This window comes from Vidua macroura, chromosome 1, assembly GCF_024509145.1.
Source record: "Vidua macroura isolate BioBank_ID:100142 chromosome 1, ASM2450914v1, whole genome shotgun sequence".
Classification (NCBI taxonomy): Eukaryota; Metazoa; Chordata; class Aves; order Passeriformes; family Viduidae; genus Vidua; species Vidua macroura.
Genome location: NC_071571.1, coordinates 108,921,119 through 108,937,240, shown reverse-complemented (window position 1 = coordinate 108,937,240; position 16,122 = coordinate 108,921,119). Strand labels below are relative to the sequence as shown.

Below are 16,122 nucleotides of genomic sequence, written 5' to 3'. Positions count from 1 at the left end.
CAAATGGTTTCTGAAAAGGCTCACAGCCTGCTCTTAAACGCTCTTGTCGACAGGAGCCAAGGAAGGCCAAAGGAATTTGGTCTCCTAGGAGTCTGCACCACTTTGAAAACAGCAACTAAGTCCTCCATCACTAGGGCACTTCTACAAATCCTCTTGGAGTCTGTCCTGCCAGGGACAGCAAGTGTCCCTTTTGCTGTGGTTACTTGCAGATACTCATGCCCATGGAACTGGCAGGAGCCTAAACAGCCTTGGGATTTCTGATCCTCCATCAGCTGTAGTGGAAATTGGCTGGTGGGTTCAAGATCTGCTGAAAAGGGCAGGAACACCCAGAACAAAGAAAGGGGAAGAGAGAGAGAGAGGGAAAAAGCACAGGCATGTGAACCTCCTTGCTTTTGGAAACTAAAAGCCTGAAGTGATGCTGAGAGGAGTCGAGCAAGCTCAAGAGCTTAACAACAGCAATATAAGGAAGGATAGAGTCCAGACCCACTGGGTACAAGTGGAAAAGGACTAAGACACTGAGAAAACAGACAGTGCTTCTAAACTGTGCTCTTTTTTTAGGTTTTGGTCTTTCCTTAAATCTGTTTCAGTCTTGGCTGACAAACCCCACAGTCTGACAGAGCTGCCCAGGATGGGTATCTGTAAGATTTGCCATAGCAGTGAAGGGACTCTTCCCACACTGCAATTCAGTGAGATGACAGAGTCTAGTGCTGGGAGTTTTTCTGCCCCTCTCCCTCATATTGTTTTAGCTGGAGTTAGCTGTTTGCACATTCCTCTCCGACTTTGGCAGTGTGCCCTCTCCTCCACAACCGACCAAACTGAAATCTCAGATCCACCACGCTTCAGCTGTCTGGGAAGTTCTTGTCAGAATAGGGATGTCTTATGTGCTGCAGCATCTTCTCACCACGGCTTAAGTTCCTACAGAGATCTTTAATTCATGATGACCTAGAAATTACTGTAGAAACTCAGACTTAATGTTCAGTGAAGGAGAAGCAGAAGCACAGCAAGATTCCTCTGCACATTTCCCCCCACCTTGACATGGATTAAGTTTTACCACCATCTTTAAATTGTTCGTAATACTCTTTTTTTAAGTTATTTCCTTAACTATGTTTCCTTAACTATGCACAGTAGCAGGAGCATTTCACTGTTGGATAGAAGTCCAAAATGAGTTAGCCCAGATTTTATAAAGATGACAACATATAAGAAAAAAAAAAGAAGAAAACTATGAACAAACAAAACAAACAAACAAACAAACAAAAAAAAAAAAAAAACAAACAAAAAAAAAAAAAAAATACGTGACCCCAACTCCCAACACTTACAAATTTACCCCTGGATAAACTGGGCCAGCTTTCCTCTGATTCTCAGTGCCATCTCAAGGGATGTCTTCCTTGCCTTCTGTGCTTTCAACAGAACATAGTCTGTTTATTTGATCAGAGCTGGCACAGTATACTTCGCTCCAGGTTTGTGCCCGAAGCATTGCCTTTCTCTGTTTTATGTGGCCACAACTTTTGTCTAATCCTCCAGAAGATCTTTCACAGTAAGAATGGTAGCAGTGACAGAAGCTATTAATGTTCTGGCTTCTCCGTGTGCTCTGCAGATCAAAAAGGGCAGATATACGCTATCTGCCAGAAAAGGAAAAGCAATTACTGTTTTTGCTAAGTGAATTTTGTTTGTGAATGAACAAACATGTCAGAGGAGCATAGTCCACAAGGTGCCAAAGAACAAGTGAGTTTTTTTCTGAAATCACTGTAACAGGTGAAGGGCTTAGATTGAAAGCTCAAAGACAGCAAATGGAAGAGCAGAGATGTGTAATGATGACTGTACACAACCACCCCCCCCCCGCCCATCCCCTGACTAAGCTCAAGACATACGCAAATGAAGTGAAGCTTGAAAACAAAAAAAGCAAGCATCAAGCCTGCAGCTTCTCTTTTGCCATCAAATTGTGAGTGTCTCTTGGCTTCCTTTATGACATGGCTTTAGAGGAGGAGCGGGCAAATTGAGAGAAACACCTACATTTGTACATTGTGATAGCCTGTATTTGCAATAAACTGTGATTGGTGAGCATTTAATATATGGATATGACTTTTTTATTGCTGTGTCTATAAATTTGTAGACAACATATGAGGATGTAAGAATGTCTAGGGCATCCTTAATTTATAGTGTTACACATTTATACTCGCTTTTCACTGTTATAAATTATTGTCTATATCTCCTAGCAGAAGCTCAGGGAGGACTTTCTGTCTGTGGTTTCCTGGAGTAGCTCTTCAGATCTGGCACTGTTTACTCATGGTTAGAAGGATTATCTGGTACAATGTGCCTTGTACAGCCTGGCTGGTCATGACAAACTTTGATTTTTCACTGTTGATGCGTGGCTTTTATCTGTAGTTTAACCTCATTTTACAGTTGAACATGTTCCTTAGAATGTATTCTATATAATTTATGCGCATACTCTTCTACAGCATGCAAAGGTCTAAACCAGATTTTCTATACAGTTTGTTCCATTCTCAACCATGTCTTCTTCAAGTGACAGTTTCTGTGCATTCTCTAATGAAACAGTTGTGCCTGGGGCCTTAGGCAAGTTTGATTTTTTTCTTATTACATGCAGAGCTGATTTTCATTGAATTGTTTTCATGCTGTAGAGGCACTGAGTAATGACCATATGAATTTCCTCAACAGACAGCATCACAGTCTAATTTAAACACTATTTTCCATTGGCCTCCATTTGGCATTTCATACTAGTCAAAACTTCATTCAATTTAGCAACTTCAACAAACAAAACACAATATAAGAATTATATAAAGCTATTAGAAAGCATCCAAAGGAGGGCTACAAGGAGGGTGAAAGACCTAGAGGGGAATCCATATGCAGAGTGGCTGGGGTCACTTGACTTGTTCAGCCAGAAGAAAAGGAGACTGAGGGGAGTCATCACAGTCTAGAGCTTCTTCATGAGAGGCAGTGGTCTGATCGCTTCCCTATGGTGACCAATGACAGGACCAGAGGGAATAGCATGAAGGTGTGCCAGGGGATGTTTAGGACGCACACTACAAAAAGATTCTTCACCAAGAGGGTGATTTGGCAGTGGAACAGGCTCACCAGGGAAGTGGCCACAGCACCAGAGCTCAAGAGATGTTTGGTCAATGCTCTCGGGCACATGGTGTGATCTTGGGGCTGTCTTTTGCAGAGCCAGGAGTTGGACTCAGTCCTAGTGGGTCCCTTCCAACTTAGGATATTCTATGATTCTATGATTTTCTAACCAGTAGAGCCCTAGTAAGGTACTAATAGGCGTTTTAGATGGATAAAACTCCCTGGCTGCTGAGCTACTAAGGCTATTTTCCTTTCAATACTGTGCGTGGCAGAGAAGAAACTGAGCAGCCTTTGAGTCCTCCCCATTGCCGGGCGGCCCCGCGCCGCAGGAGCACAGGGCTCTCGCTTCTCTTTGCCCGGCAGCCGCGACCCCCCTGCCTTGCTCTGCAGAGGCACATGACCGCAGCCGACCCGCAGCCGGTGCTCCGGCGCCCGTTCCTCGAGTGCCGCCCGCCCGCCCGGCGCAGCAGGTAGGGAGCGGAGCTCGGCGCGGCCGCCGCACGCTCGGGAGCCGTCCCGCCCCCGCCCCGGCCCCGGCCCAGGTCCCGGCCCCCGCCCCGGCCCCCGCCCCGGCCCCGCCGCTCACCCGCGCCCGCCGGAGAGGCATGAGCGACGGAGCGGCCGCTCCGCGCCGCGGGTGAGTGCGCGGCTGTGCGCGGGGCGCGGAGCGGGGGAGGGAGGGAAGGCAGGAGGCAGGCGGGAGACAGGCAGGAGACAGGCAGGCGGGCGGGGACAGCCCCCCCAAACCAGAGATGAGTTTATGGGAAAGCTTGGGCCAGTGGGGTGCGCGGCCGCGGGATGGGAGCGTCCGGCCCCGGCAGGAGTGCGCGGCCAGGTGCGGGGCTCCGCGCTGTTGCCTTTCTCCTGCGTTTTGCACTGAGGGATGGCAGCCAGACAGCAGCTCCCCCTTCCCGAAGGCACTATCGGAGCCTGTCGGTCGCTCTGGAGTTTTTAACATCAGAGGTGCGAAGGGTGCAGAGAGAAGCAAATTCACAATCTCTTTCCACATGTTAAAACTCTGCTGTCCACTTGCGGTCCTGCAATAGAGTGTCGTGTGTGGAGAAAGCCTAGGTACTGCACAGCGAAAAAGTTGCGGTACTGGGCTCCCAAGGCTCCCCACCTCCTGTGGATATCCATGCCAGTCGCTCATTTAGCTTTTTGGAAAATGAGGCCAAATGGTTACACGCAAGCCCTGCGACCGTGCACTGGTTTTGCAACAGTGGCGTGTCTCCCTCCTCCCTCAAAGTTGGCCGGCAGGTGCCCGATGTCCATTTGAGCTCCAGCCGGCAGTGCGAGCTCAGGTCGGGCAGCGTGGGAGTTTGCTGCGGAGATGCCACTGTAAATAGCCACTGCACGCACAGAACTTAAGTGTGACAGCACTGTCGTGTGGAGTGGCTGGCCGCAAGCCTGCATCCAGGATGTGTGCTCTGCTCCATGAAATTATATTAGTTAGAAAACTAAGAATTTTTAAAATACTGTTTGACTTTTGTACCGAAACCTTTGTTATGATTTACATTGTTATGGCTTTGAAGCCATAATCATGCCTGAAGCCCTGCTGGCAATGTGATCTGCAAAACCCACCTTGCATCCTATCAGACACAATTTACTGTGTAATCTTGTAGCCCAGACCAGAGAATTTCCAGTGTGCCCACCTGTGAAATTTATGTGTGACCATCACATTAAAGTGGTTTTCTGTTGTATTTTGAATTTATCTGAGGAAAACATGAACAAAACTACTCAAAAAAAAAAAAAAAAAAAAAAAACAACCCAAAAAAAACCAAACCAAACCAAACCAAACCAAAACAAAAAAAAAAAAAAACCAAAAAAAAAAAAAAAAAAAAACCAAAAAAAAACCCAAAAAAAAAAACCCACAATTGTTTTGCAACTTTGATGGCAAATCTTAGCTGCTGAGAGGTCCCATTTCAATTTCAGACCTGTTGCAGCCATCACTGTGTCATCTCCAGCCTTTAAATTTAACTGTATGCTGAACAAATAGTGGATGTTCAGGATGGTTTTGGGTTCTGAGTTGCTGATTGCCTTTAGATTTAAGTGAAAACCTGGGCTCAGGGCTCAGACACAGTATTAAGCTTTTATTAACATTTATAGGGGGTTTTGCTGTAGGGAGGAAAGGTGTGCAATTTAAAATAAAAATTTGGCCCTCAAAGCTGAGCATTTTGCCTGGTGTTGAAATCATAGAAAAACACTCTGCTTCCAAAAAAAAACAGGTATGGATTAAAAATAGATGTTTAGTTCATTAACTGTAAATATGGCTGACAGAGTTCTATGTAGCATGCTGTTCCAGAAAAACAAAGACTTACGTTGATGAGCCAGCTGTTGTGTTTGAAGCATTTGGCTTGCATGCAGCATTTCTGCATTTTCAGGGCTGCAAATAATATTGACTGAATTGACTGCACGTGCTCTCAGCTGGAGAAACAATATGAGATCTATCTTTCATAAGCAGTAACCTCCTTCTAGTCAGGCCCACCAGCAGTCCAGTAGAAGGTGTGATCTTCCACATGGACGTGCACACACACACTCACTCTTAAGGTGATTTTCCAAGGTGTTCCACAACCAGTGAGAAGCCAACTGCTTGATCTTAATGCCAAATACAAACACCTTTTTCTGTCCACTTTCTGGGATGAAGGCGTGTCATTAATTTGCTGATCTTGCTGTTCTCTGAGTACAGAAAGACGGTCAGGCATATTTGAACAAAGACATCAGGATGCTCCATAAGCCTACATTCCCCCATAGTGCCCTTGGTGGCTGGAAATTTTTCAGAACTCTTGAATATAACACCAGGGCTTGCACAGGGAAATCCAAGTTACATCCCAGTTGAGCTGAGGGACAAAAGAGTAGCTGAGTGCTGCTCCCTTTGTCTGGGCACCCAGGTCCTAGGTTTCTTTTCCACGGGCTTCACTATATGTGTCATCCCTATGTTCACCTGGAACATGGCCAGGGAACTGGGAAAATGAGCTTTTCTCAGTATGGATATAGCACCTGTATCTTACTCAGGTGACTAAGATAAATTATTAGTGAGGAAGCATCAGTGTGAATCTGGGCATAGGGTTCAAAGGTAAGAACAGCCAAAATACCTGTGACCTTCAGCTTTGAGGGAGGCAATGATTTTGGGTTCATTTTGTACAAAAAGTCTAGCCTGGATGGTTGGTCATTAACTGACTGTTAATACGAGATCTTACAAAAACATCTTTCCATTTGTCTTGAGTTTGACATAAAATCAGAAGATTTTGGCTATTACTTTATTCTCTTTTGAGGTTCTGGCTTCACTTCTCTAGAAGAACATGTCTCTTTCAAGTGTCTCAGATCCCTTCATAAGCACTTTACAAGAGCCATTTTTAGGAGAGAATGTAATTGTTCTCATCTGAAAGTCTAGAGAACTGAGACAGAGCTCAAAAGGCCTATCCAAAATACAGAGTAAATTAGCATAGGAAATGAGTCAGGGAAACAACTTATTTGCTCCAGTCACAGCATTAAATTGCTTTTCCCTTACTCACTGGAACTGTTAAGAAATTCATGGGCCATTCCTCTTGCAATGATTTGAAAAGGGCAGACATGCCTTTTATGCTTCTTTCTGATGTAACTGGTATTAAATATGCATTGTAGCTCAGTTACCATAGATAACTGAGCATAAATTCATCCATCTTCCACTTGAAATTCTGTTCCCAAATGTAGCAGCTGAATATTCTTTCTTTTGTTTTCTAATTTTTGGATGGGTTGGATGTTTCTTGCTTTTGTTTTTAGAGAAGAATCTTTTTAGCATTCCTTAGAAACTAATTAAAATGCTTCCCTTTTGGCTTATTCTCCTAATTTATTAATACCACAAATAACTTTTCTTTGGTGACCCACTTTCATAGGTATCTGAACATCTAGCAAAATTGTAACTCATCAGGAAGGCGGTGTAGACTAATAAATGGCATCTTCAGACAGGGAAAAAAGCCAAGACACTTCTTTCTTTGCCATGCAGAGTTTTACACACCACACATGCAGAAAATATTGCTCTAGTCCCCAGCTCAATTGGTACCATTAGCCCAAAAGAAAGCATTTTATTGATTACACGATTGATTTAAAGGTCAGAATGTAGGATTGCATCTATTCTCCTGCCTGAATTCAATTTCCACCCACTATCCACAGTGAAGAAATGGCTCCTTGCATAAATATAAATTGATATACTGGTCTGTGTGAGTGTTCAAGCAAATAGAAGGAAGATTTCTCTTCTGGCTCCCAGGGCAACTCCCCAGAACTACGCTGTCATCAAAACCACTAGGCTTCGACTAAGATACTGCTTTTTATTGAATTATCTTACCTGTTTTGTGAAAACTACAGATTTGCATAGAAAAAGGATACTCACTGATTTACTGAACATGATGATCAACAGGCCACTGGAAGTGGTAGAGCTCTACAGCCTCTAAATCAGAGGCCAGCTAGCATAAAATAGTACACTTAATTTCATGATCATTTCAAAATACACAGATGTTGCTTTTTGGGAGCTGAAACTATACAGAGTTATCACAAGGAGGGATTAATTACCCGGTGTCCTGCAGACACTCCAACACTGGGCATGTTTTAAGGGCAGTCTGCTCTAAGAGTGTAGTCTGTGGTTGTCCCAGCCCAAGGATACTCAGTGTTGCCACCTTCTCTCCAAAGTCTGCTGAAGAGCAGCCCCTAACAGGAGAGCGTAAGGTTTATTTGGTGACTTTTGATGAATACTCAGTGTTGCCACCTTCTCTCCAAAGTCTGCTGAAGAGCAGCCCCTAACAGGAGAACGTAAGGTTTATTTGGTGACTTCTGATGAAGATTTGCTTTCCTTTTCAGTAAGTGTGGACGTCTGTGTAAGTGTGAGAGAATTATGGTCGCGTTTAAAGGAGTCTGGACTCAGCCCTTCTGGAAAGCCGTTTCGGCAGAATTTTTGGCCATGCTCATTTTTGTCCTCCTCAGCCTTGGCTCCACGATCAACTGGGGTGGAGCAGAGAAGCCCCTGCCTGTAGACATGGTCCTTATATCCCTCTGCTTTGGACTCAGCATTGCCACCATGGTGCAGTGCTTTGGACACATCAGCGGAGGCCACATCAACCCTGCTGTGACTGTGGCAATGGTCTGCACGAGGAAGATCAGCCTTGCCAAGTCCGTCTTCTACATTCTTGCCCAGTGCCTGGGAGCCATCGTGGGCGCGGGCATCCTTTACCTTGTCACACCGCCCAGCGTGGTGGGAGGCCTGGGAGTCACTGCGGTAATCACTTCTCCTCTGCCTCTTGAACTAGGCTAGCTCAGACCCTGAGAAAATAGAATCAGTGTCACACAGAATGAGGAGAGCTCAGGCACAGATTTTCACAGCTTGCTGGTTTATTTACAACATCCAGACAGGGCTTAAAGCTCTCCTTAGGATGGGTTTATGCAGTGTAATAGCTATAGCTGATCTTTTTATAGAAGATCTCTTTCCTAGAACTTCCCCAAATCTGATGACAGCAGGTAGTGTTAATTTACATACAAAATTTAAATAATATATGCGTGAAATGCCATTTTTATATGGTCTGGGGAAGGGGGAAATTAATTCCATGCTATTATGATGGGGATTGAAAAAACATCAATTTAAAATGACATACTTTTGAAATAGATTGTGGCTTAGATTTCAGCTTTGTTCTAAACTAATAAGGAATACCATCAGTTAGCCCTGTTGCAGGACTTATTAAAAATGCACTTCAGCCGCACACTGCTTAATTTTTAATTGAAATTTAAATTAATTAAGTCAGGGATAATTAATGAATTTATAATTGAATAGTAAATTACAGTGCTCCCAAGAAAAAAAAATTGGTGAAAGGGAAGTGCAGCATTTGCAAATCCCTCTGTAAAAATAAACTATACTTCTGCAGTCTAACTTTGAAGTTTCACTTGGATGTTACTATTAAGCCTTCTGTTCTCAGTCCAGCATTGATTTTCCCTGTTTTCCAAAATCAAAAACCATTTTAAAGTCAAAAAAAAAAAAAAAAGCAGAAAGGGAGAAGAGTGAAGAGGGGGGAATCTGTACCTCTAAAAGTTCATTGTTGTATTTCACTTTGTACTATGGCTTTCTGATTTACAAAATCATCTTTTCTTCATTTCTGGTGTTTCTTTGCCTTCTTCCAGGTACACCGAGATCTTTCTGCTGGGCATGGACTCCTGGTGGAATTGATAATTACATTCCAGCTGGTTTTTACTATTTTTGCTAGCTGTGATTCAAAACGAAGTGATGTTACTGGTTCAGTAGCTTTAGCAATTGGATTTTCTGTTGCAATTGGACATTTATTTGCTGTAAGTTAATGGTTTCTCTTTAAAAAATAGATCCCTTTACCCTTTATGACTACTTCAGAAGTAAAAGGAAACTTTTGTGACCTTTAGAGCAATTAAAGCTATATAGCTGCTATATTCTTTATCCATCTATGCCAAAGCACTTTGGAGTCTCAGGAGTGTCCTCTTGGGAAGGGTGTTGCACCAGACCTTTTCTGGCTGTTCATGTGATGACTTTTTTTAACTTTGTGTTAAGATTCAGGAGAGTGATGATATCTGTTGTAAAGAGGAGGAGCTTTACAAAACCAGGGTGTCCCATAGAAATCGAATCACTGCCTTCCAGACTTTAATAACAGGCAACATTTTCTCTCTGCTTTAGATCAATTACACCGGTGCCAGTATGAACCCAGCTCGATCATTTGGACCTGCTGTCATTATGGGCAGATGGGAAAACCAATGGGTAACTCTCCTTTCATACTTCATCATAGCAACAAACAGTGGTCAGGATTTTTCATACATCATTTGCTTTCAGTTATCTATCCCAGTACATCCCATAGAGACCATCCTTGAGGAGGACAGCCACTGACTTGCCCCAAGCTTAGGCATCATCATGCTCCTCACCTAGGACTGTAGTGCAGCATGCAGCATGTTGGAATAGCATCTTACTATTCAGGGGCTGTTTTGTGGAGGTAGTAGCTGGGGTAGAAAGGAAGTCATACGAAAATTTAAAAAAAAAAAAAAAAAAAAAAAAAAAAAAAAAAAAAAAAAAAGCGACCCAAGGAGACTGAAAGAATGCTGGAAAGAAAAATCCTCCAAGGCAGATTGCAAAGATTGCAAACCCCACTGGTCCTGCTGCTGAGGAGCTATGGAAGTAATTCTGTCAACTTCACATTTCACCTGGTTCTGCAGCAAACTGGGGCAGATGTATAAAATGAGAACAGGGACCCTCTGTGATCTGGTTCCTGGGGGAGAACCTGTCTCGGCAAATGCCTGCAGTGAGAGATGAAGAGGTTGCAGTCTGGTATTTGCAGACCAGGCCAGATGTTACCTGCTTCAGTTTGAAAGTGTCAGCTTAGCCAGGAGCAGTAGCGCAGGAAACAATGTTATAAGCAGGCTGTGAATGATGCAGTAAATTTCTATAGCATCCAACAATCCAAGTTATAAAAAAACATTTCATATTTTATAAGGGAGAGATGGATCACAGCTCAGCCTCACCTAATTATAGAGAGGGAAATCACTTCTAGGGACACTTTCAGTACTAACTGGAAGAGCTGCATATTATAGTGCTTATAAGGATTTTCTTGATTTTTAAAGTATGACACCCACATTGCTCCCACTGCAGCTAAGAATAGAAATAGCATTGTCTTCAGGCCCTAAGGCTTCAATTCTGCAAACACAATACCATGTGTAACTTTGTTCCCAAGAGTTATCCTATTGAGGCAGATTTACCCAGTTATCAGTGAATGGCTTGTTCATATGAAAAACTGCTGTAGTTTTTTCACAAGATTAATTATCCATACTCTGAGGAAGCCTGTAATTTATAACTAAAGCTATAAACAATAAACAAATGCACCATGGAAAAACTTGCAGGAGAAGCTTAGTTGCTGTCCTGGCCACTTGGAAAGACAGCCTTTTCTCCTCCAGAGCAGTGACATTGGCACACCATCGATGGGAGACTGTGGGCTTTGGCATTTACTAATGTTACTGCTCTGCTGCCTGTCATGATGAAATAGATAGGTACCTACAAAGTTGTGTTATGTCCATTGTATTTGCTTATTTAAATTGGATTATCAGACTGCCTGTTGTGGTTGACTGCCTGTTGTATTCTGCAGGATTAAATGCCAAATTTGAAATATTTTGGAAACATAAGTCTGAAATACCAAATCAGAACTCTTTGTGTGTACACTAGGAAGGGCTCTTTTTTCCTTGAAAGTTCACTGTCATCTTGGTTCAAAATGGAGAAAGAAAATCACTTTTCTACATCGATGTTTCCTTTGTGTGTCTTCTTGCAAAAAGTCCATATTTTTCGTCTGCAGCTGGCAAAGAGCAATAAAGAGTTTAGAAGAGACCTCCTGTAATGAGATAGATCAATAAAACTTTACAAAATTATTTCCCTTTGAAGAAGTGGGCCTGCTTGTCAGTCTTCTTATCACTGTTCATTTAAAAGCTTAATGCTTGGGATTTTTTTCCCACCTCTTTTTTTGCAGGTGTACTGGGTGGGACCAATAATCGGAGCAGTCCTTGCCGGTGCTCTGTATGAGTACGTCTATTGCCCAGACGTTGAACTCAAGCGCCGCTTCAAAGACGTCTTTGGTAAGGCTAGCCAGCCCTCCAAGGGCAAGTACATCGAGGTGGACGACAACAGGAGCCACGTAGAGACCGATGACCTGATCCTGAAGCCTGGCATAGTTCATGTGATTGATATCGACAGGGGTGATGACAAGAAGGGAAGAGATCCATCCAGCGAGGTGTTGTCTTCTGTATGACTAGCAAGAAGCACTGAAAGCAGAGAGCAGCCTGCTAGCACGTCCACAGATATCCTTCCACCCATTAAAGAAACAGATCTCCTCTAGACTGAGCACCTTCCACTTCTTGAAAGGTATGGTGTGGGCAGCTGCATGGAGTGGTGTCACCAAACCATATGCCTGCTCAGTTGGAAGATTAGGACTTTTCTATAATTAGGATTCCCCTTCTACTATTCCAAATTTAGACTTGTTCCTAGTATTTTCCTTTCCTTCTTTCTGAAGCAACCCTAAAGTCAAAAAAAGAGATGAAAGCATTCTCCTTTAATAAAGCAGTCAATAATGAGATAAAGATAGAGATGTGTAACATCCAGATTGACAGTTAAGACATACCAGGAAATGCCTATAGACATGAAGACCTACTTATCAGATTGTTCTTCTGACACTTAATTGGCTGTTGTCAGCACCGATTATAACATCTTACCCATTAAGCCTTCTCTGCAAGGTTCACAGACAGCACCAGCACTATTTAAGAGTTTTATCCACAGTCAAGCAAAGGAGTATTGTTTCCACTCATGTACATCACTATTGCCTTGCAGACTACCTCTGAAAAAATGATACTTTAACAGGCTTTTAAGAAAAAATTCTATCAACCCATCAAATTTCACTCATTGATTCACTGTATAAATACATTACCTTCATCCCCAAGAGTAAATATGCAGAAATGGAATGTTGAAGTGTAGGGTAATAAGGCTGCAAAGCAGTTGATTGTACTTCATGCTCCCTCTTGTCACTGTCTATCTGGTGAAACATTCTCCTGGGGTTTGACTATTGACCATTCAGTGTTAGCAGACTCTCAAGGTCATGCAAAGAATATAAAGGCTTTCCTGTTACTTAATAACTTAAATAAGAGATATCAGAAGAAAAGAAGGCATATCTGTTTTCAGTGCACTTGTTTGAATACACATTTCTGTGCTAATTTATGTAAACTAAAGGTTTAAATTACTTACCTATTTTCTTACAAGATGGTTGGAGATAGTGGGGTTTTTTTAATTTATTAGTAATATAGAGGGGGTTTAACTTTTAACTGTATTGAGACACTGATTGGGAAATATTTTTTTATAACAGATGCTAAAAATATGACTGCTTCTGGCTTTTTGTTGTAACTGATACCTAGCTATTTGAACAGGTTCCCTGCTTATTCCAGTGTTCACATAGTCAAAAACTACACCTCTGGCAAAGGTTTCTTTATCTGTTGGTAGAAAAAGGTTCAAGTGCTTGCAGGGTGTTTTAGGGGCAAAAGAACATGCAATATATTTGGTAAACAGTCTTTCCCCTATAGAGGTTTTTGCCAGACATAATCACCCCAGTAGAACATTTCTGTAAAGCTCTTACTGACTTACTGCTTTTGTTTCTGATCAGTGGCTTTGAGTTTTACAATATGCAGCTGCAGACCAGTCAGGAGCATGGTATTATTACCGTAATTATGTAGTTTTTGTTTTTAAATTGAAAAGCTATCCCTGCTTATTTAGCAATAAGAGAGGAAAAAAAAATAGTCCTGACTGTGGGCTGTATTAGCCTCATCTGTTCTTTGACATACTCTACATGCAATCTTTATTACAGGGAATGAGATGTTTCTAATGAGATAATAAACCACTACAACCCTCAAATCTGTGCACTATGATCCAAGGGCAATTCTAATATCCCAGCTTGCAGCCTTGTAGAGTCCCAGCATGTCCTTCTTCAAGTTTCACATTTTTCTTGTCTTAATCCCTGACTGTGTGGTGCAAGTTCCCTGCACTGAGCATGAGATTCATGACTCCTTTATGCATTTGCAGTTGAGTGTGGCAGGGGACCTGCAATGGACAATGTCAAATTGCAGATTAGAGCTCCTTCCCAGAGCAAGGACTAAGTCTCCCAAGGGACAGGCAGCACAGGTGTGGTGTTAGACCTCTGCTCAGATGGATAAATACCATGATAAAGAGATTCAATGAGAAAGATCAAAACTTACTGGGGGATTTGTCTAGGCAGTTATTTGGGCTTTTTCTTTACATAGTTCCAAACTATATTTGTTAAAGGGACACTTTGGTTAAACCTTTTGCATGGCTTAAAAAGGTAAAGAGTAATACACATAGAATTGGTGGATTTTTAAGCAAAGGTTTGCATTTTTTGTACTTAAAGACACTCCTTAATTTGTGAATTTTGCATGGTACTGAGTTATTTAAATAAGAAGCTGTGATTTGTTTTATGCTTAAGGGTCCTTTACACAAATGGCTTGATGTGTGTTTTCCTCACCCAGCCTGATTCTGCTGCTGAGGTGAGCATAATGTGAGCATAGCACCAGCCACCTCTGTTAGAAGGATCTTTTTCCTGAAACACTCTGTATTAATGAACTGTGGCAAACACTCAGAACCAGCCCCCGAACCGGCAGAGCTTCTTATTGAGGATAAGATCCTGACACTTCTTAAAAGATCAGGGAAAAGAAGGGATGCTAAAATAGAGGCCACCTGATAGTAAAGGTTGCTTCCATGCCATTAGACATTAGCAGGTAAGCAATGTGTGGTAGGTCTGCTCCTGATCCCACAGATTAAAACTTGTGGAGGAGTTTGTCATTGACTATGGTGGAAATGATCCTGAGCTCTTTTGGGGCCTGATGGCTTCTCTGACACACTTCACTGTGTTTTTTCTAAAATCCGAGGCTTTCAGCAATGTGCTTAATTTTGGAAGAAAATGTATGCAACTTGAGGTTTATGACCCACCCTAAAGTAAATCCTTAGCAGTGGCTGTAATCACAGGTGGTTCTGTCCCACAACATTCATATAAGGGAATATCACTCTTCAACATCTATTAGGACTTAGTTTAGCACAGGGATATGTGCTCCTCTAAGCTGTCTTGCAATGGTATCAGCACTGTACAATAGTCATGCTTGGTTAAATAATAGACTGGCATGACCTTTTTATGGATTCAAGATGCTTTTGGTTTAGTAGCTTTTTTAAACACATACTTTGATACTGTTTGAGTGAGATTTGTGTTCTAAAGCTCTTCAGCTCTACACTGCATCTCATAACATACTTGATGTTCTCTTAAAACATTTCTTGGTTTTGGTGGGAATTTTTTTTTTTATGATTGTGAATGGAAATCACAGGAAGACTGGCAGGTCTGTCATCATTTTGGGGCCCCAAAAAACAGGATGAGTCCCACTCCTCCATGATAGCACTGTTGTTTTCCATGCTATATTTGCACTTTAACAAGCACCTTCATAATATTAAGTCACTGGGTTTCAGAAAAGAAAGCATGGAAGCCAAGGGTGATTCCATTGAAGCACACAAATACCTTTTAGGCTGTGTGTACTCTGAGGAGTTCGTCACCCAAATTCTAGCTATTCTCAGGAAAAAAAAAAAAAACATGAAGAAACCTTGCAGCATTCAAGTTATCAAGTCATGATAATGCTTCTGTTAAAGTGTTCCACCTTTCAGTGGAAGTAGGAGTGAGATTCATCTCATGCCATGTTTAGGTTTGTCACATATATTTTCATGTCAGCTTTTCAAAATGTGCTTTATTTCTTATTATTAGTAATTACCACAGTATGTGCTTAGAAAGCTAGATGGCTATCTACCTTTCTAGTGCTTGATGGCAGAGCAGCTGCCACTGTGCTCTGAAACATCTTATCTGCTGGCTGTGTAACACATTCAGGATATTATACACCATCCAATATTTTAAATCTTATTAAAATATGTGAGAATTTTCATTGTGAGTCTTTCTTTTCAAGGTGAGAGGTGAAAACACCATGCACAATTTTTTGTATCTCAATTCAGCCTGTGTGTATCTGAGTTTCTCAAGGACTTTCTAAGTAGATATTATGTAAATATAGACTGAAGTATTTTCTACCCACTTGTATGATCTAAGCCATCCTGTTGCAGTCTGAAATTTAGGACAAATGAGGTAAAGCAAACTGTGTATATGGATTTTTCCACAAGACTGCTTATTGTTTAAGTACTTAGTCACCACGATATCAGAACTAATATAATGGGACTTAAAATATGTAATATTTGGAATAATCTACTGAAAAATTCACTATAAAATAACACATGGTTATCTGGTTCCCACATGTATTCTACTGTATCTCACACTGCTGTTGCAAATAAACATGTATCCAAAAGAAAAAAAAAAAGGCATCTTGTGATCATTGGAAACATTTCATGATCCTAAAGCTCAGGACTGAAATATAAGGAAAAACCCCAAATCCAGTCCATAGAACATGTCTAAGAGGAGTCTGGAAATGTATGCAACAGAGAATTAA

The 16,122-nt window shown here is 41.9% G+C and overlaps 1 protein-coding gene across 1 annotated transcript; it reads left to right on the top strand.

Moving 5' to 3' along the window:
• Positions 1-3,677: 3,677 nt before the first annotated feature.
• AQP4 (aquaporin 4) lies at positions 3,678-15,570 on the top strand. The gene is made up of 5 exons (XM_053994016.1): positions 3,678-3,718; positions 7,912-8,326; positions 9,220-9,384; positions 9,740-9,820; positions 11,568-15,570. Exons 1-5 carry the CDS (start codon positions 3,687-3,689, stop codon positions 11,844-11,846), a joined length of 972 nt encoding a protein of 323 aa, XP_053849991.1. The 5' UTR covers positions 3,678-3,686; the 3' UTR covers positions 11,847-15,570.
• Positions 15,571-16,122: the final 552 nt, after the last annotated feature.